Source organism: Ammospiza caudacuta, chromosome 9, assembly GCF_027887145.1.
Source record: "Ammospiza caudacuta isolate bAmmCau1 chromosome 9, bAmmCau1.pri, whole genome shotgun sequence".
NCBI classification, from domain to species: Eukaryota; Metazoa; Chordata; class Aves; order Passeriformes; family Passerellidae; genus Ammospiza; species Ammospiza caudacuta.
The window spans coordinates 14,549,783-14,570,768 of NC_080601.1; the positions used below are offsets into that span (position 1 = coordinate 14,549,783).

The window sequence follows — 20,986 nt, forward strand, 5'->3', positions numbered from 1 at the left end:
TAAGTCTGCCAGTATTTTGCAAACTATAAAAATGAAGTGATTACATAGAACAGTCAATGCTCTCTAGATTTTTAGTAACAGTAAAAAGTTCTAGCAACAATGAAAAAAAAACCATTTTGCTCAATAGACTCACTGAGAACTGCAAAATATAAAGCAGCCATTTCACCAAATTCATAGAACATCCATTACAAAAGTTAATTAATAGCTAATATGAATTATTATGTATCATGCAATGCTAACACCATTCAAGACTTTCATTTACTTTAGAAAATAACTACTAATAAAAAGCATATTCAATGTTTTTCATCTTTTGCTTTAAAATTACAATTCTGTTTCTAGAAGCAACTGCTCCACTTGCACAAACCCTTCTTTACCTCAATAGACTTAGGTGTGAGTGGGAGTATGTGTTTAACTTCATCTACCAAGGACATGCAGCAAAACTGTGCTCCACTTGCAACACAGGTGTTTAAATGCCAACACTTGAGTGCCTCTCCAGTCTCAAATTTCTCCAGCATCACTGAATTTTTATACCAAAGAAACAGCAGATCCAATAAGTAACATGGTAGAAGTTACAACGTGATACACTCCCTTTCCCGGACTGCACAAAGTATAATATGACAAGAAATTCCTCAGTCCGCTTCTCAAAGGGATTTGATGCAGGCTGGTGGGTAATAATGGGAGAATTTTGTATATAATGTTTTATATTATGGTCCTAATTATTCTTAGAACAAGATGAAATGATAGAATATAGTATCAGGAAGAAAATGGTTGTGATATGTAAATATATAAAACATTTATGCTGTAAACAGACAAGAGAGCATTTTAGATCTCCCTAATTGAAATTGGGCTAGATTTTTATTAAAGAATTTTCAAAGATAACTGTTTAAATAACTTATTGCATTTGCAATACTTCATGTAAAACAAGCTGCATTTTTTACTTTGGTATTATTAGGTCTGAACCAGCTGCCAGTGGGATGCCTTGTAAGTTTAGGATTTCTAGCTTGTCTTTGCCATGCATATATTCTGTGGGAGCCACAAGTGACAAAATAGGAAATTATAAAATACTCATAGGGAACTAGTCTCCTACACAAGAAAAACAATGTGCTTTTCAGTGAACATTCCCAAATTAACAATCAGTACTGCAACACTGTTAAGGTATTATTCTTAAGCTGCTTCATTTGGGGGCAAGGCACTTTGAAGCTTTTTTCATGTATACAGATTTTAAAGGAGTGTAAGAGTACTACCTGGCCAAAATTCTCATATCATTAGGAAAGTTAAATGCATTATGAATAGACTGGCCAGGAAATCTGCCAAGACATGGAAAGCTTCTACTTTTAAAACACCAGCTCAAATACCAGTCAAACAGTAGGTAATAATCAGTTCAGGACACACAGAAGCACCAGGGAGGGACAGGAGGGCAGAGAAATGAAATAAAATTTTTAAATTGTTTTCATTCTTGCTATCCAAAAAAATTGAAATATTAGTTACATATTTTAGTTTTCATGCAATGTGTGTGTATATGAGCTTTACATAACATTTTACAGTTTGTATGTAGAGTGCTGTCTGTTTGTTTCAAGACTTTACAGGGAGAAAACCAAATAACAGAGCTGATTATATTTTCCTGGGCAAGGGTAGTCCACACTTCTGAACACCACTTAGAGCTTTATTACAATTACTGCAGCCATGTCTTAGTGGCAGCTATTCATTCCATAAATCCAGCATATATCCCTACAGCTTCTCTTCTCAGCTATATCAACAACCTGCATCTGTTTCTACCTTGTCTAGATATGAAGGAAAAAAATGTGGTTAGAAAAGTAGGAGAGGCAGGGAAAATAGCATCAAGCACTACAGCACTTTCCAATTCCTACAGATCACAGACTTCTGAGATCCAGTCTAAAAAAATGTTTTACTAATATGACCATGGATTTTAGAGAGCTTTGGTGTCCCTGAACAAATGAAAATAAAAAGTCAAAAGCAACAAAAAAAAAAAAAAAAAAAAAAAAAAAAAACCAAAAAAAAAAAACCTAAAAAAAACCCCAAAACAAAAACTCAAAACAGAGAAATCCACCCACAGCCAATCTTACCACAGGTCTCTAAACCTGACCTGAGCCAGGCTGTGCCCACGGTGAGCACAGCTTTGCTGTGAGAGAACAGAGCCTAATGGGGAACACAAGTGAGCAGCAGAAGGAACAAGCTTCCCCAGGGGAAACAGGATCAGTTTTAAGTTTCCCACATGCTCGTGCCTAGGGAATCCCCTTTGAAGTTGCTGGCTGACATGACATCTGCTTCATGCCACAGCAGCAGCTGTGGGGTTGAAATCCAGACTCATCAAAACATGCGTGGCTCTTGAATCCACTGTGTTTGTTTTGCACCATCTGAGTCTTCCTCTGGTGAGAAGGCAGAAGAATATCAATTGTAAAATTTAAGTAAAATAATAAAAATACCTCTCTAAATGATTTTTAATTCTGGCACAACAAACTTGAAAAGGCAGACAAAAGGGTGAAAAATCCAATAATATCCTCCTGACAAAAATATAAGTGCTCCCCCTGCCCCTAATATACAACTAGAAATTATTGAAACTTGTTATCCTATGACTTAGCAAACTTTTAGGTGAGTGTCAAAGCAAACAGGTTCAGTGAGTATATTGTTTTTTCATCATCAGCTATTTGGTTTGTGGCTTGACTGGCACAGACCACAGGGAAAATAAAAGCTCCAGGAAGACAATAAATCTTTTCTTTGTAGTACATTTACATTTATGTCCTTATAAAGATACTTTCATAGAGGTTTGGGCCAAAGTAGCTCAGTCATGTGAATTCTTTGACTGATTCATGTCAAGATGCTTTTGCAAAACAGAAGATTAAGTAATTGATCACTTAATATCACTAGTACACAGATAATTTTTTTTTTTTTTTTTTTTTTTTACTTTCAACATTTATGTATCTACAGCAGGGAGTTTGTTCACCTGCAGAACAGTCCTCAGCCTAACCCAGTGCAAATTTGGCCCCATAGAGCCATACTACTTTAGAGCTTCAGGTTCAATAGTTTATGCTTGAATAGCCTGAGACTGTGTCCTAGGATATGTAAAAAAGGATAAACATACATATATATGGAACAATAACCCCTGTTCTGTAGTACTCAGCACCAACTGAATACACAGTTTGTGATGTGATAGTGTCAGTCCTTCCCAAACTATGCTAAAAATCACTGTAGGTGAGAGAAAAGTTCTTATAGATAAAACTAATTAAGCTCGGGAGCTCATCCCTTTGTTCACTAGCTCTTGTTAGTCATCAGAATGCTTCCTTAGAAATTAATTTTGAGTACTTAATTTGATGGCAGCCTTTTGCTAAAATTATACCATATTTAACTATTTTTGCAATACTTCTCCATATATTCTCCTCAAGATACTGTCAAGATTACCACACCTTGATTCTATTCCAAATAAAGACATTAGAATTAAACCAACAGCAATTAAGAGCCCTGGAAAATGAGTAGACTTCAGACTACTGTAAAACTCCCCCAAAACTGCTGATGAACTTCTTGGCAGTGTCAGCAAAAGGAGCCCAAGCAATAGATGTTCATGGGAACTGAATTACTTGCAGTAATTCAGGTAAGACAAGACACATCACATGTTTAATAGAAATGCTTTTAAACTAATACAGCTGCAGGTGAGTTACTGCAAATGAGCTCATCAGCCCAGAACTTCTCTCCATCAGCTCAAAAATGAAATCTGTAGAACCAAAGAGAATGAAAATTGGGGTAGAAAAAATGGATCCCATAAGTGATTGTAATGAATCTTCCAAAATACCTGTGGGAATGCTAACAGTGTCACTGTCATAGTTTCTGCTAAAGCAAACAGAAGGTTGACTAATCAAATTGGCAGTTCTGATCTGTTAATTGTGATGCCCTAAAGCTTATAACACTAAAAATAAACTCATTTTTTGTTGAGCTAGTTAAAAAGAAATAGCAACCCACGTGCATTCACAAAAATACCATATCAAGAAGATTGACATCAGCAGACATGCAGATTTTTCTTCCCCTGGGCACCAAATTGCTGATGTATGTACATGCTTCCTCCTTGGCATAATTCATTTTCCCTTTCTGCTCAGTGGCAGGGTCCTGGAATTGCTGGTGTCACAGCAAGCATGAATATGCAAGTAAAGGGCACACTAGCGAGGATAAGTCCAGAACTCCATCTTGAATTCAGCCTTTAGCCCAATTTAAAATAGAATATCAGTTGTTCTTAAATAGTCAACTTTAAAAGGCCTGAGATAAAATTAATATCAAGAGTGCCTATTACATTAACATGCTTCTGTAATTCCTTGCTGGAGTCAAAATCAGACTGAATCACAAACATTAAAAGCAGTTAAATAGGGGGATTTGTGCCTTTTCTGCCCTTAGAAAAAGTGAGAAGGTTCCATCAGCTCCTGAAAACACACAAATTGCCATCTATGTATACCAAGTTCTAGCAGCTCCATTCAGCAGAGCAGGCCTAGCCTACATCTTTCTCTGACACCTTTTCCTTTAGTTCACTCTCTAAATCTCCTCTGCCTTTAAATGAGCTGAGGTCCTCTGACTCCTGTAAGGGATCTCTTGTTACATCCTTGATGCAAAGCAGAAGTATCAACCTTTTATATTTGCATTTTATTTAATCAAAGCTGATTGATCCAGTTTTTTCCTAACTGTATGTTCCTTAAATCTTAATCAGCAGGCAAGAAAATTTCTAAAAACTACAGATTTCTATGACTAGAGTATCTATGAAAACCAGGAATCAGACTAGTGGAATTCCTTTGGCAGCAGTGCCAAAATAGCCATTAAAATCTCAGTAGTTAATTAGCAGCCACACACCAGTAACACAGGCAACTCATGTCAGGTTATGTTAAATCTGTTATTTTGGCAGAGGCACTAAAATGCCTGGGGATTAGCACCATGTCCTCTCTAAATCCTGGGGAAGACTTTTCCTTTCAGTCCAAGGGGGAGCTACAGGACCCAGCATCAGGGAAAAATCTGTTTCACCCTACCCAGCAGAGAGTTATTCTCAGTGGCGTCACAGAGCTGCCCTTATGCCAGTGAAAACACAGTTTGCTCCACAGATACAGAACAGAATTTTCACAACCAGTTTCCCCTTTCAGACAGAACTAAAAACAGACAGGAACAAACATCTTAAGTTGCTCCTATATTTTCATCTTGGTTTGGTCTTAAAATTGCTGGGCACCTAAGGGGTAGAGCTGGTCAGGACCCCTTCAGCAAAACGTTTTCAAAACAGAAAATGCCATTTTCAAAACTACAATAGTCATTGGCTCAGACAAAACTATTATGTGGGAAGATTCTTCATGCCCCAGGTCAGAGAGAGGGAGACAAAGGCATAGTCAGTAATAATCAAAGACTGCTGTCTAGCATGCTCAACCTTGTTTCAAGCTTATAAAGCTTTAGTCAGTTCAGAACCACAATTTGAAACTCTTTCCTCCCACTCCCATCTGTTGCCAAGTTATTAATGTGCCATCAAGTTATTCTGCAGCATGAATCTCTGAAATTTAGAAGTCTTCAAATTCATCTAAAAGTGGTTTGAGAACAGCTTTTAAATCCGAAAATTTGTGTGCAACAAGGAAACCTTGAACATTTGTGCAGTCCTATGAACAAGACCAGAACCCAAATGCTCCTTGAACAAAGCCACCTGAGGCGTTGACTCTCTTAACTTCATTCTACTCCTTCAGTCTTTTATGAAGTCTTACAAATGATCCCTACTAACATGAGCCCATGTAAAAACCCTATCTAAGGCCACTGTTGTGGAGTTTAATGGCATTTCCTGGACAAATTCCTTATCTCAAGTCCAGATAAAAGGGCTCAGTCTACAGCCAAGGCCATAAATCCATAAAACCCATGAATGTAACACCCATTTTTAATAGAGCATTCCTTTTTGAATTCCAAATGACAGTATCAGGCTGTATATGCCTTAAAGCCTTCCACAGTGGCAAGAGCAGAATGCTGTGCTGTAACCTGCAAAGGTGGTGGGCATGCAGCAAGGTTCCTGCACTGCTCTGTGGGCACAGTGCACCAGTGGAAAAAGATGTAACTTTGCCACACAGATGTAACACACAGTCACCCTGGCTATACCCTGGCCACTTGCAAAAGCTCTGGAGAGCTCTGGGGAACAGCTCAGACTGTCCCTCCAAGTTAGAAACAAGGTTGGGCATAAACCCAGCAATGCTTCAAAGACTTAAGCCATATGCTGTATTCATCCTACTGTGTGCACAAATGGGTGGGAATGAACAGATGAAAACTCGACCCTGTGTTGTTATTTAATCAACACTATGAACAATGCCATACACAATTAGGTTCATTTTCAATGCCAATTCCTGTGGCTTTGTTCCTCTTTGTTTCCTTCAATGCAGATGCTGGGGCTTTAAAGCATGTTGACATACTCTGTTAAACGAAATGTTCATTATTAACAGACTTGTGTGGAAGGTGACCAAGGGAGGGAGTCGAGTAGCTTGACAATGAAAGCTCCAAGGACAGCAGGAGAGTCCCTTTATAATTGACTTTATAGCCTCAGATCTGCTTTAATGACATTTGTAATGACTGACTTAAGTACAATTACCTTTAAAATATACACACAGGCACATTTGAACAAGTTGTTTCCAAAATATTGTTACCTAAGAGGAGTAGAAAAAATTCAGATTTCTTCTTCCCCGACTCTCTTTATAATCTTCACTCTCAAATTGATCTCTCCTTCATTTTCACCCATTTTTCTTTGCTAAAATTCCTTGTTTTTACCAAGCTATTGACCAGCAATTTTCCACTGGAGATGAGATGTAACTGTATTGGGAAACTGTATCCCAACACAATAAGGCAAAAGCTTACAGCCCAAATATAAAAACATACAAAGTGCAACAGCATGAAAATACCTTATCAGCATCTCACAGATGAATACTGAGGGCACAGTGGGATTAAAAAAATTTGTCAGTCAAGTGTCCAGAGCACAAGCAGGAACAGAACCCAAACACTGCAAGTGTCAATCCAGGTCATTAATCACAGGTAATGGAAGGTGTTAGGGTGATGCTGACCAGAGGGAGAGAGGCTGAAGGAACCCTGAAGGTTGAGGCAGGCACAGCGCGGCTGCTGCTGACTCACTCTGCAGCAAGATGCTGCTCTGACCAGCCCAAGTGAACCACAGCAGTGTCACCTCAAAAGCAAGCCACAGAACCAGAACAGGCTCTGCTGCTGATTAAACTGCTCTGGGGTCCACCCACCAGCAACATGAGGCAATGCCTGATGGAAGCATCTTCAAAATGCAAGCAATTTGCTGAGGAACAGACCTTACATAACTACAAAAATAATTAGACCTTAGAGAGTTTCTGTATCAACAGATTTCAACACTCAGAATATAGATCGCTAAAGGTCATCATCCACACTTTACAGAAGGGAAATGAAATGAAATGATAACATGATTCATCTGCTACATGCTGTACAAGGCCTTCAGCTCCTCTGATTTGTAAAAACTACCTTTCCAACATGACTGCACAACACAGTGTCCCCAAAACCAAGCATCATGTATCCTGGGAAAGGAAAAGATATTTTACTGAGCTTTTATCCTAACACACCCCCCAACATTTGTATAAACATACAAATGTGTATGTTTATACATGTATGTTTAAATGTATATGTTTATGTTTCTTGTTTATATGTGTATAAATAAGAAATATACATGCATATGCTCCTTTACATACACATTAAAAGTCTAAACAGACTGCTGGACTACTGAGTGGAGAAATATGGAACAAAAACATAGAATAGATACACATCTCAGAGAAGAGAGAGCATGCCTAACTAGCATAGTTTTCCTTACTTTTATCTTAATTCCTACATTTCTTAGTTCCACTGACAAGACAGATCTAATTTCTGATGTCACTAAAACCAACAAAACCCCAAACAAACAAAAAGATCACGGGTTGTTTTTACAACAGATTGAATCTGTGACTAGAGCTCAATTAACTAGGTATGTTTTGCTAAGATTAATGGACATATTCTTCTAAAAGTCTCAGCAAATGTTTGAGTAAGGTTAGAAAACAGATTAGCACAGAAACAGAATGAAATCCAATGCCTGTTTTTCATGCATACTTATTTGCAGGCTTGCTGGTGTTGCTCCTAGCCATAAATACTAGATGAGGTATTGAAAGATATTCATAGCATTCAGAAAGAAATACTATCATGTTATACAGTGATAGCCTACAAGCTCTTACCTTCTGCTTTTAGTAACTTTTTATAAAGAGCTTCAAGATGTTTGAACAAGACTTAACAAGACTTGTCTCTCACCCTGCTGTGGGTTACCTTTACATTTCCCTGACCATTACACAGTGGCAGTGCAGACACCACTCCCTGGATTCCAGCCCAGGACCAAGGCAGGCAGGGGCTGTAACTGAGCAGAGCCTCAGCACAAGCAGGCATCAGGTCTGCTACAGCACCTGCTCACTCTACAGGTTGTGGAGTACAGCTAAGAGCCAGGATTGAGCATAGCAGACTTGGCAGGGGGGGGAAAAAACGTAACTTTTCTAGTAGTTGTTTAAAAGAAAAACTAATTTTAAATAAGGAAAATAATCTCTATAGCACAACTGTTAGAATTTGGAAGCCAAAATGAATTTAGTAAGCAAGCAGTAAAGATGAGTAGCTACATATCCTTCTAAAATTAACGTGTGTTTGGGATGGATGACAGTGCTTGTCCTTAAATCGTGAGCAATCCTGAATCTGTTCCTTACACTCCTCAGTACGTGCATGTGCCCAAATTCATTTGCCGTGCCCACCTACCTAGAGTGGCGTACCTACCTCCAAAAAGGCTTTTCCTACATTAATCACCATGGAAACTAGAGAAGCCTTCTGCTACATATTCAAACACAGCAATCGAATAAACAATTTGAATAACAAAAATAAATCTAAATAGTGACTGGAGACAATGTAGCAACCACTAAACCATCCCAATTCAAGTAAAACGAAGAACAGGACAAGGAGGGGAAAAGGTTGTGTGGGAAAAGGCTGAAAAGATGGCAGCCCTCAGTTGCTCCTGGGTACAGGTGAGGGACTCCGTGGGGCAGATTGATGCTCCTCGGAGCCTTTCAATGGGAGATCAGACTCTAGACAGGACGGGGCTGGTCCCGCGCCAGCCCGACGGCTCGGGACAAGCCCAGGGCTATCAAACTGGCTCAGGCAGCTAGAAGAGAAACAACTCCGACCAAGAGAGGAATAAAATCAGTTATCAGCGGGCAGGGCTGGGCGGCCGCGCTCCCTAGCAGCGCGTCCGGGCACACGCGGGAGCAGCGAGGGGAGCCGGGCGGGCTGGCGGCTGGAGAACGCGTATTTGGGGGAAAAACACACAGAAAAGGGAAAAACCAAACCAACCAAAAAACAAAAGCGGGGGGGAGAGGGAGCCAGTCCTCCCACCCCACAGCACGCGGAAAGACGGAGCGTTCCCAGCAGAGAGGCGCCCGGCCGCCCCCGCCCTCCCCGCGCGGCGCCGTTTGAACGGGCCCCGCCGCCGCTCAGCCAACGGGGCCCCGCGGCCGCCCTGACGTCAGGCGGGCGGGCGGGAGCGGCGGCGGGCGGCCGGGGCTGTCAGAGCCCACAGCCCGGGCCCGGTGCCCGCCCGCCCGCCGGGAGCGCCGCGCCAGGAAGATGAGGGTAAGCGCCGCTGCCCGAGCCGGGGCCGGCCCGGCCGCCACCTGCGGGGCACGGAGCGCCGGGGGCCGCCGGGAGGGAACCCCCGGGAGCGCGGAGGGCACGGGTGGGCTCGGCGCGGAGCTGCCCCTGCGGCGGAACCAGCGCCCCGCCGGGTCCCTCCAGCCGGCGGCAGGGAGAGGGCACGGCCGGCGGCAGGGAGAGGGCACGGCCGGCGGCAGGTGCTACCGGGGCTCTGCCGCAGCGATCCCGCCCCAGGAGCGGGGCTGGGGGCGCGGGCAGCGCGGAGAGCGCCTCAGGATCGCGGGGTGGCGGCGGCGGAGCGCACCCGCTGTGCCCGGCTCTGCCCTGGCCGGTTCCCGCTGTTCCCGGCCGTGCCCGCTGCCCTGCCGCGGGAACAGCCCCGGGAGCGCGGTGGCAGCGCGGGATGCGGCACCAGCCCCGGCAGGACAGCCAGGGCGGCGGGGAAGGGAGCGGTACGGGCTGCGCCCCAGGGGGGTCTTTAAAAACCGAACTGATGCAACAACGAGCGCCTTAAAGGAGTTAAAAGGCTTGATGGCAAAAGCGGGGTTCGTTTCCCGCTAAAGCATCGTTTCGGTGAGGATTTGTTTGGTGGTTAGGTTCGCTTAAAAGCCCTGTGCAACTTCAAGTTGTTGGCCATAAGTGCTCATCACAGCCAGACCATCCTGAGCAGCAGCTTGGGGCTGTATTGCTATGGACCTTAAAAGGGAAAAAAGCAAATTACTGGCGAGTTACATAGTACAGATAGGGAAGCCGTTAGCTTCAGCCATTTCTCGGTGTTATGTACTGCAAAGCTCAGGCCTAACAGATAAATCTGTAAAATACTGAATAACCTCAATGTGCTTTTATGCAGAACTGTCATTTTTCATTTCTTTTGATAAGACATTAGATCCTGCCTTTTCTATTTTATTGGACTCTGTGTCCTGAACTTCTGAAACTGAGCTCCATTCCTCCTTGTGGTCTCCCTGGTTGCTATTAAACAGCTACTATATTTATCTTACAGGGAATTACACTTCCCTTATGTCTCTTATCACGTATGTACGCAATGGTCTCTTGGTAAAAGCCACGAAACGGTTCTACTTATCAGCGTCACGCAAGTAAATCTGTCACTTTGATAAACAAGTTCTGTTAATATTGGTATTTTTTTCCTCACAGTGCACCTAGCATTTATCAGTGCCTAAGAGGAGAAAAATGTTCTGTATTCCAGTTGTAAACATGAATGATTGACTTTGGAGAGTTTGAGAGGAAAAAATAAGCCTTGCATTAAAAAATTGCTCAGGAGAAGACTTAAGTGCAGGAGATGAGCGCAGTTAGAAACAGCTGTCAGGTTAAAGGTGCCGATAATGGCCTAATCCTTTTCATCTACATAAGTGCTTTTCATCTATGTCAATATCTTGTCTCTTTCAGAGACAGTGAGACAGCAGCTCAAGAGTTAATGCTGCCTTCTTTGCACTTGATCTCCTAAACAGTCTTGACTATTTCAGCAGCCAGGGGGAACTGTTTTGATGCTGAATAGCATTTCCAACCTTTACATACAGCAGCAGGATGTTTTGTTTAGCCTTCTGCATAGATTTAAGCTGTAGCCAGTTTAAAACAAACATGAAACCCCCTGGAGTTTACTCAAAGGCTGCGGTACAGTGATACAATTGCGGTCAAGGGAAGGGAGGTGCAAACCCTAAACCTTGGTGTGGTTTTTGTGTTGCGACAACAGGTTTGTATCCTAAGCAAAGATCTCCAAAGACACTGTTTAAATTAGGCTTGTATGACAGTATATGTCACAGTTCCACCCGGTTCCTGGTTTCATGTACATGTTTAAAAAAAAAACACAGCAATTTTGATCAGACAGGATATCCCCTGCTGTTTCCAGACATATCTACATGCAGAAGATGCCCTTGTGCTGAGACCTGGATTACATCTAGCTACAGAAGTCGTGAAGGATTTATCATCACAAGTGAAGTGTTTTGGCCAAAGATCTGACTTCAAAATGAGTAAAAATGGGAACATTAAAGCTTAGTATTTGTTTGTTTGCTCAGTAAGGCACCACTTGAGTATCTTGGAAATTCAGAAAGCATTCTGTATTTTCACCTCTGTCTAGTTTTATGCATAAAAAACCAGGGGAAAACTGGGGAGAAGGAAGAAATCAAGTGCAGTGAGGAAAATTCTTATAACTCATGCATCTACAGCTTTAGAGACATAATTTAAAGTGCATTTCAAACACCAAAGCCAGCTTGCAGACTGCTTGGATTCAGAACTCAGCTTGAGCGCTGAGGCTGCCTTCCGTCAAATCTGTAATTGTGTTTAATGTATGCCTCTGTAAAACCCACACATAAGACATCCTGCAAGAAAGCTTAACCCTCTCTCCCTTTCTCTGCCCTTCTGCAGGAAACTATGCCCCAGACGCCAATATTTTCCAGCATGCTTGGTTCCAGTTGTAGTGGGCAAGTGCAGCCAGACATGGGAGAGAGATGTGTGGACCCTGTTTACCAGGATGGGAACCTTGTTTCTGGATCACTGGAGGCCTTGATAGAGCGCCTGGTGCCCACCATGGACTATTACCCAGATGTAAGTAGCCACCAAAAGGGGATTTTTTTACTCCCATGCTTTACTACACCCATGCTGCATTAGTATCTGAATTGTTGCTCTCTCATAAAATTCTACCTCTGTCTGATTCAAGATTGAGATGTAGGCTAAAGATGCATTTATTTTACTGGCAATATTCATTAGTTAAAGATGTTGCTCAATAGGGATATTCTGTTTCTAAATGAGAGCGCTTGTTAAAAGATAAAGCCATCTTGAACTCAAATGGGTGCCTTAAGAACCAATTAAAAGCAGCATTAGCCACTGAATTTTCATAGTTCTAAGCTGCTTTAGCTCTAATGCAGCCAAGATTAACTGCTAACCAGGTCCTACCTAGGGAAGCAGACCTGAAAACAGCTCTAGTATTTTTCCCTTTAATTTTCTATGCATATCCTAGTTAGGCCATCAGAAAAAAAAAATCACAACCTAAAATAGATTTTAATTAAAATACTCTCTTTCTAAAGACATTTTAATGGGACAGTGCTGTAATAATGTATGTTCTCAAGCCTGAAACTGATTTTGCAACTGGCTGAACATCCTCAGTGCAGTCCTCAAAGTGAATCTTACCTATATGTAACTCTAGGGTATGCAGTAAGAATTTGAACCAAGGATATTAAGATACCACTTTATCACTTAAAATTACTCTTTGTGCCCATTAATGAAAGATACTATTGGAACAAGCCAAAGATCAGAGGGTCTATATAACTTCTATTCTATTTGAGCTCTGAAAAAGCAGCAGCTATTACAGAAATATCCCAGCACTTTGAAAACCAACAAGGGAGCAGGAAACTGCAGTCACTATTAACTTATATGCCAAACTTAATGTTTATTGCAGTGGGCCATGCTATATCTTGTATGTTTCTCAATCTAATTTGTGTAGAATGTTTTATTGTGGTCTCATTTAAATCATAATAAAGTCCCTCCAAGGTCCCACAAATAACACCACACATCCTCACAATCATCATCATCCACAAAAAGGGACTCTCCATGCCAGAGTTCAGTGGGAATGTGCAGAACTGCCATCAATCATCAGTATAGGATTAAAAAAGCAAAACAAGCATGGTTTACTATTCCAGTTCAAAAGTAATCCTAAACCTTGTATTTAAATATGGCTAACATACAATTGTGCTGCCAGTACCAAATCCTTTCTAAGACTCAGAGGGATAACCATTGCTAGACATTAAATCTCCCTTCCACACCCCCAAATACATATTGTAGAGCAGATGCACAGAAGAAACTACTGGGTAGAGCTGGTGTGGTGTTACAGTGGAATGAATAGCTTTAGGATAATCCAAGGAGCCTGTTCCTTCTCTTTGCTCTGATACATGAATCTTGTTACTTGCTACTTGTATTTCAGAAGTGTAGCAAAGTTTTTTAAGTAGCTGCTAATGCACATCTCTCATTGTACCTTGCAACATAAAATCTACTTACAACACAGCTGTTCTGAAAATGGTTCCAGGAAGTGAGTAAAGGGTCTACAGCTTACTTTGTAATGCAGCTAGTTTCCGTGGTGCTTTCCCTTCATGTCCCATGCAAGAGTGCATTACAAAGCAAGCAGCCATGGGCCCCACCCTGCAGGCTCACAGCTGAGCATCCAACAGAAGCACTCAGGGGTAACTCCAGGGAAAGAGAGATGGACAACAGCATCCAACCAAATTCATCTCCTCCATAGCACAACACATACCTTTAGTTAAACCAGATCACCCAGTTTAGGTGAAAGGATTAATTATAAAATGAGTGGACAAATAAGCTCTGAACAACATAAAGAAGAAGCTGTATATGAGTTATCTTCAAACTCAAGTTTTCTATTTTCCTTCAGTTACATGTTTATGCTTCATTTCATGCTCATTTGTGGTTTTAGGGGAGCTGCCACAGAGGGTTGGTGGTGGCCATTTAAGCTGATATCCTGTCAGAAGAGCAGCCAGTCCTGTATGTTCAAGAGAGAAGTATCAAAACCTCTTAGACTTAACTCTCTGGCTACTCATCCAAAGAAAGGCAGCAAAGTGTCACCCACAGAAGCCAGTGGCAGTATTAGAGCAGGAGTTACCTTCTTTCAGAGTGACACAGTGCTAAGTTGCAGCACTCATCCAAGTTTTCTGATGACTGCATTTGAGCACAGTGCTGAGAAGGCACTGCTGCCTGTGTGCACACTGATCACAGGAGCCTTCTGGGCAGGGAAAAAGGGAGTGGGGACAGAGCAAACACACTGTGTCCTTCTGTGCTGGTTACAGAGGCAGAACAAAAATGTGCTTGCCATGTTGGCAGAGCACGAGACAGGCAAGGGAGGACAGGAAAGATAAGTGCCTGCATTAGTGTGCTGCTCTTCTGAGTCTTGTTTGTGTGCGGGGACTTGCTCTGCACACAGGGAAATGTATGCTCATGAGACAGAGGAGTTCAGGAGGTTAGGAATGGAATGTACCAGTCTGCAACCCTTGTGCCCAAGCAAGAAAATATTTGAAGAAAATATTTCACAAACACAAAGTTCCAGAATGAGCAGTGAGTGCACACAGAGAAATTTTATTTTTTTCCCTGCCTCAAGAAGTCATCAGTGCATTCTTGGGTCAGAGAGTAACAATTCCTTCTTTAGTCTTGTGCACTCACACTCTTCTTTTTTTTAATATAATTCAGCTCATCTCTTAGCAACAACTTTAGGCACTAAAGGAATCTGGCTTCTTATTCTCTTGCAAAGCACAAGCCCCTTTTGTGTCTACTTACATTCTCCCAACTGCAAAAAGGATTTTTTTTTTTGCCTCCCCTCCCAAATACCTGTCACTTTTAGGATAAATGGAGCTTAACTTTCACTCTTATAGCTTATGGGAGCATTTTTTTATCATTCAGTATCAAACTAGCTAGCTTCAGAGCTAAATTTCTTTCTCCAAACCATCCCCTTCATGGCTAGAGGACTGCCTGAGAAGCTGTAGGTTTTTACACTGTTACAACATTTAGCCTCTGTACATATGATATTACATATGAAATACTAATTAGTATGAAATCTTTACTATCCAAAACAACTATGTTCTAGCCCCTGAGACCTAGCACTAACCTGAAATGCATGGCTTAGTTTACTCTGAAATTTCTTTATTGGATAAGGAGTGGCTACTAGCAGAGAGACAAGGAAATGGGTGGGTCAGTATGCTCTCATTTTTCATTGGGTAGTCCTTGTCTGTGTCAGTAATAAAAGTATCAAAATCCCTCAATTTGATACCAGTATGGTGTAAACCAGCATATCTTGATTGACCACAATGGAACAATTTTGTTTTCCAAAGTAATGAACGTAGTTCCGGTTAAATGACTTTAAAAAATGGAATAAAAATAGAGTAGGTGGATTCCAGAAGGAATGGTAACTTGTTTCTGAAATCTAAAAGTTTGATGTTGTCTGAAAAAGCATTGCATGGGTCCAGTAGAGCTATTACTGATTACAGAGACACATCAGCAAGCCTAAAATGGAAAATACGCACTGTCATGGCCTGTGTCTTCCTGCTTATTGCCAGTTCAAATCTTTTATGAACATCCTATAAAACATTATCAAAGGAACCAAATAAAAGCGCAGGTCATGTGCACACACTTTTCTTACTGTGTGACAGCAGGAAAATGAAGCTGTGAGTGGCCCTTTCTCAGAGTCCCTCTGGATAAACTCTGTGCCACATCACACACACTTCCACCAAGGAGACCAACCCTAGAATTACTGTGAGAGAGAAGCAAAATTACATCTTTGCTTAAAACAATGTGTTCCAGCTTATCAGAGCAAAGGTCACTGCCAGGGCAGTGTGCCTCAAGTTGTGGTTCCCTGCTACTGACACACACACACACATCTCTCAGCCAGGCCCTCTCAACTCCCCAAGCAAGAATGTGGGGAAGCGATCAGAATGTCACGTCCCTTTTTTTTTTCCCCTCCCCACCCATCTCATCTCTCAAATGCAAAATACAGTAAAACCTGAGGGCTGCTTCAAGGCTTCAGTGCAAAACAAAAATTTCACACAACCCAGTGACAGCTGACTCACCCAACAGCTAAATTCCTGTTCCACATAGTCCAGACTCACAGTTTTAAGTTCAGGGGCAACAATGAACACATGAGATAGATAGAAAGTGAAACAGAGGATAAGTAGGCATAGTTAAAGACACAAACACACACACACACCCCAAATCTCACAATCCAACACAGTTCTTTCTGTTGTTTCCTTCTGAGCAGGGAACACATCAGTTTAGGAATCACTGCTGCTGTATCACATTGTACATTCTGTACTTTCATTACATTCCTTCAGAAGGACAGGACAGAGTTGTATGTTTAGATATGTGTTTAATACTATTATACTTTCCATTCACTCCCAGAACACTGTGACTTTTGGTTAGTGTTATTTATTTTGTGCTAAATTTGTATTATAGGGCATGCTGAGTACTAGAGAAGTGAAAACATTTTTCATTAATAGCACATTTTACTCTGATTAAAGAGACATACCACATAACCTCTTTGGGGTCATAAAGACACCATTCTTGTTTAATAATAAGCTCCTTCTAGCAACTGCAAGCAGCAGAATTTGGTAGCAGATAGTAGAGCTACCATATTTTAGACAACTGGCCCTAACATTTTAACTGTCTTAATTTACTTGCCCAGCCCAAGGTGGTACAAGCTCACAGTGACTATTACATGTATTTGGCTGTGTCCTGGAAAGTCACATTACTAAAACATGGAAAAAGTAACAGTGCACATTTCAAACATAACAAAGGTTAATTGAAATACAATGTCAAGGAGATCCCCTATAATTTCCCTACTTCAGATTTTACCAGAAAGCCTGAGGGGAAAAATGGAATTACTTATGAGGTGCTACTGTCATTAGTCAGGCAATTACAGCCCAATGCAGCAGCCCAGCTTCAAGCACTGGAAAAAGACTGGGACAAAAAATCATCCTCACTTCAATTAAATGATCCAGAATACGGTACAATGTATACTTGTCCAGAGTACCATACAGTGCATCACAGCTTTTAAATTAGAATGGAGAGCCTATTTCTAATGAGACATCCTCATTGCTGGTATTTATTAGCAGTGTTCATATTCAAAGACTCTGAAACAAGCCCCAGATAAATAAAGTCAAGTTAAAAACTAAATTATTGTCCTGTGGCCCCAAACTAAATGAAAACTTTCGTCAGTGATTGCGGGGAGAAAGGAATGAAAATCCCCAAACATGAAGAAATTACAGCTGTGGTTTGGAATATACATCATGTAGTTTTCTGCAGCTCAGTCAGAAACAATCAATCACTCTTAAAGAAACCAAGCAGCATTAAATGATGGTGTTTAAGAGTCATAACACCCTTCATTAGATGTATTTCATTTGTGGCTTTGGTAAGTGATGACTAATTAAGCACATTGAGTCTGGCATTTTAAAAGGAAACCATTTGATAATTGGAAAACCCCACAGTTAACAGCCTTGAAGCCTATAGCATTTCCTCTCAACAGAGCTAAAAAGGACCTGCATTTCTTGGAGACAGGAAAAATTATAGAAATTTTAAATGAAGCAGTTACATTCATAGTTTACAGATTAGTTTTTTCAAGGAAAACACATTAGTTTTGCTAAAGCTTTTCAACTTGTTGTTTTTCTTTCTTTTTTTCTCCTTCCACAGAGAACTTACATCTTCACTTTCCTACTGAGCTCACGAGTCTTCATTCACCCACACGAGCTCCTGGCTAAAGTGGGGCAGATCTGCATTAAACAGAAGCAGCAGCTGGAAGTGGGGACTGAGGCAGAAAAGGTAAATGGACCATTGTGTCCCTCAGTTACTTGTGGTGCTGTCATTTATTTTCCACTCTCTCCTCATTGTAAAGCTAAATAGACTGATAAAGAATAATACAAAATTGTAACTGGGATTTGTTGCTGGATGCACTTGTACTTGGGTCTTGTTCTTTGAGGTATCTTTATTTGCTGGCTACATTTGCTGGGGTTCTGTCCTGCCTCACCAGGCAGCTGCAGGTCAGGGGAGCAGTGTGTGTGTGCCATGAGAGCTGCATGTGTGCCATGTGTGCACTGTGTGCCATGAAAGCTGCATGTGTGCCATGTGTGCACTGTGTGCCATGAAAGCTGCATGTGTGCCATGTGTGCACTGTGTGTGTGCCATGTGTGCACTGTGTGTGTGCCATGAAAGCTGCATGTGTGCCATGTGTGCACTGTGTGCCATGAAAGCTGCATGTGTGCCATGTGTGCACTGTGTGTGTGCCATGTGTGCACTGTATGTGTGCCATGAAAGCTGCATGTGTGCCATGTGTGCACTGTGTGTGTGCCATGTGTGCACTGTGTGTGTGCCATGAAAGCTGCCCAGCAGCTGCTTTGCACTTTTGAGCTTTCACCAAGTAAGGAAAATCAGATTCCAGAAAATCCCTTTCTCCAGTCAGGCTCACCATCCTATTAGAGTTAACAATAACCTCTGCTGCAGGTTACTGTTGGGGTGTTTGGACTCAGTATAGCAGTAGATCAGAAAGTTACTTCTCACAAAAATTAGGAGATGCACTTATTTAAAATGGTGACCTGCACTGACATGTTTTATTACAATCACTTAAACCAAACTTACATCTGTCTAAGTGTCACCACTTGTAAAGTGTGTATTGAAAGACTTTTTCAATTATTTGAAAATGAAGTTCCAGAAAAGTCCAAGCTGGGCAGCAAATAAGAGTAACAGAAACAGGAAGATACCAACAAGACCTAAATTGTTCAAATCCTGGGCATGTTTTGGAATCTTTCTTCTCTGATGAGACATTGCATGTGCCCATTCCTAATCTCCAGCATTTTGGTAGCCCCATTTTGTTTTTCCTTGGTGTATCAGCACTTTGAGTGAGGAGCACAAAAGGCAACTCTGGTTTGTCAATAAAGAGTTTTTAATAGCAATACTGACCCAAGGGCTTTTTCTCCCATACTATTCCTGATGTGTATCCTCTTCTCTTATTAATGTCACAACATCGCTCCACAGGACAAACTAACTGTGTACAAAATGACTTTCATCCAGGTCAGTCCCCTGATCTGCTCTCCAAATATCTGCACAGCTCGTCCTGTAGGCGCTGGGGAAACCAAGGGTCAGGGATGTCAGGTGCCAGAAGCACTGCATCCACTTTTGCACTCAGAGGTGATAGTTGTCCCTAGCACCACTGCCAAACTTAATTTGTGACTGAGCAAACTCTGCTCTCTAAGTTGTGATGGTTCCTCAGCAACATGTAACTAAACAATGGAGATGGGGGCCTCTAAAAGGTGCCAGGACCATCTGAAATACAGAATGAGTCAATCTGAGTTGTAGACCTATGTAGGAAAAGACTGCAGTGAGTAGAAAGTGTCCAAATACATCTGTGAAATACTTGGATTTAAAATGAATGGGATGTAAATGAAACTTTTGTGAATAACAATGCTCTTCAGAGATTTTCAAATGAAAGCCATCTCTGGGGACTAAATCAGCTGGCTGTTTAGAGATACAATGCTAATTGTAAAGCAGTATTAGTGTGGCTTCTCAGCAGGCTTGTTAAAAAGTCCTGGAGTCCTGATAGAAATGAAATAGCATCACATCCCAATGTCAGACAGAGCAGCTCATATTGCAAACCCCACACTCTTATACCTGCTGGCACCTTGGGCATGGGCTGCAGGACACCCAGCAAGCAGCAGGGTGACAATAAATCCCTTCTGGGAGGTGGCTTTCATTCACATGCTTCTCTGGCTGCCCTTTCTGTTATGCCCTTGATCCCTTCCTACCTCCTTAATATAAGCTGCAAATTTTTCCTGCCTTCTAAACACAAGCTTCTTGGAAAACCCTGCATGAACTTCTGACATTCCTCTCAAAGTACTGCTTTATTGCCCTCTACTGCCAGCACCTGTATGTTTTACAGAATAGTTTGGCCACAAGCACTTGCAAACATTTGTTTTTCTACATGGCAACAAATAAAATCTCATTTCACATACAGCATACAAACTCTTCACTCGAGATACCTTAATGGATTATGACTGTGACTACTTGAGAGTATCATCAGCTACCAGCACCTTCTAATTAAGTGGCTGCAAAGCAGGAAATAGCTGACAAAAAGCAGTTAAAGCATCTCTGGTCGAGTTTGCTTATGCAAATCTCTTAAGATAAGCTGTGCAACTTGGTGCCTGGATAGCATGTCAGCTGAAGAAGTGGCAAGCAAGCAGGTTTTGAGGTTACACACCACAATCCTTATCATTCTCTTGGTTTTGACATTTCTGGCTAGCCAAAGAGTTCTACAGAAATACAACCCAGAAAAAGTGGTTTGCAAAGAAAAACACTCTGGGGTGTCTTGGAGTCTGTTTAGAGTCCTTTTAACTATGCATAAAAAGCAAGAATTTCACAGTTTAAGACAACAATTATAACATACAAGTCAGTAGTTAAGATTGACCATAAAGGAAAAAATTTAACTCTCCATAAGTGCATTAGAGATTGGAGGGTATCAAGCAAGATTATGAGGGAAAAATCACTTGTATAGTATTATTGAGTGGATAAAAACCCTGTTCTTACACCTGTGGTACAATTTTCCTGCAGCTTGAGCATTTTATATAGCTCAAGTTAAAGAAGTAAGAAATAAAAAGAGAACATAGAAGTTAGTTTCTATTAAGTTTGTTTCACCTGTCTATATATATATATAGCCTTCAAAAGGATATATATATATAGACAGGCAAAACAAATATATATACAAAACAAAAACATATATATAAATATATATAAAACAAATTTTATATATATA

The 20,986-nt window shown here is 41.3% G+C and overlaps 1 protein-coding gene across 3 annotated transcripts in view; it reads left to right on the top strand.

Annotated features, from left to right (window-relative positions):
- The window catches only part of RASGEF1A (RasGEF domain family member 1A), a 147,250-nt gene that overhangs the window by 110,992 nt on the left and 15,272 nt on the right, over positions 1–20,986 (top strand). For 2 of the 3 annotated variants that reach the window (XM_058810145.1, XM_058810147.1), the window contains 2 exons: positions 12,067–12,246; positions 17,878–18,006. In XM_058810145.1, coding sequence (XP_058666128.1) covers positions 12,067–12,246; positions 17,878–18,006 — 309 coding nt within the window. Of the gene's footprint in view, positions 1–9,631; positions 9,667–12,066; positions 12,247–17,877; positions 18,007–20,986 lie in introns of those variants that run through there. The other variant, XM_058810146.1, reaches the window with a different exon arrangement.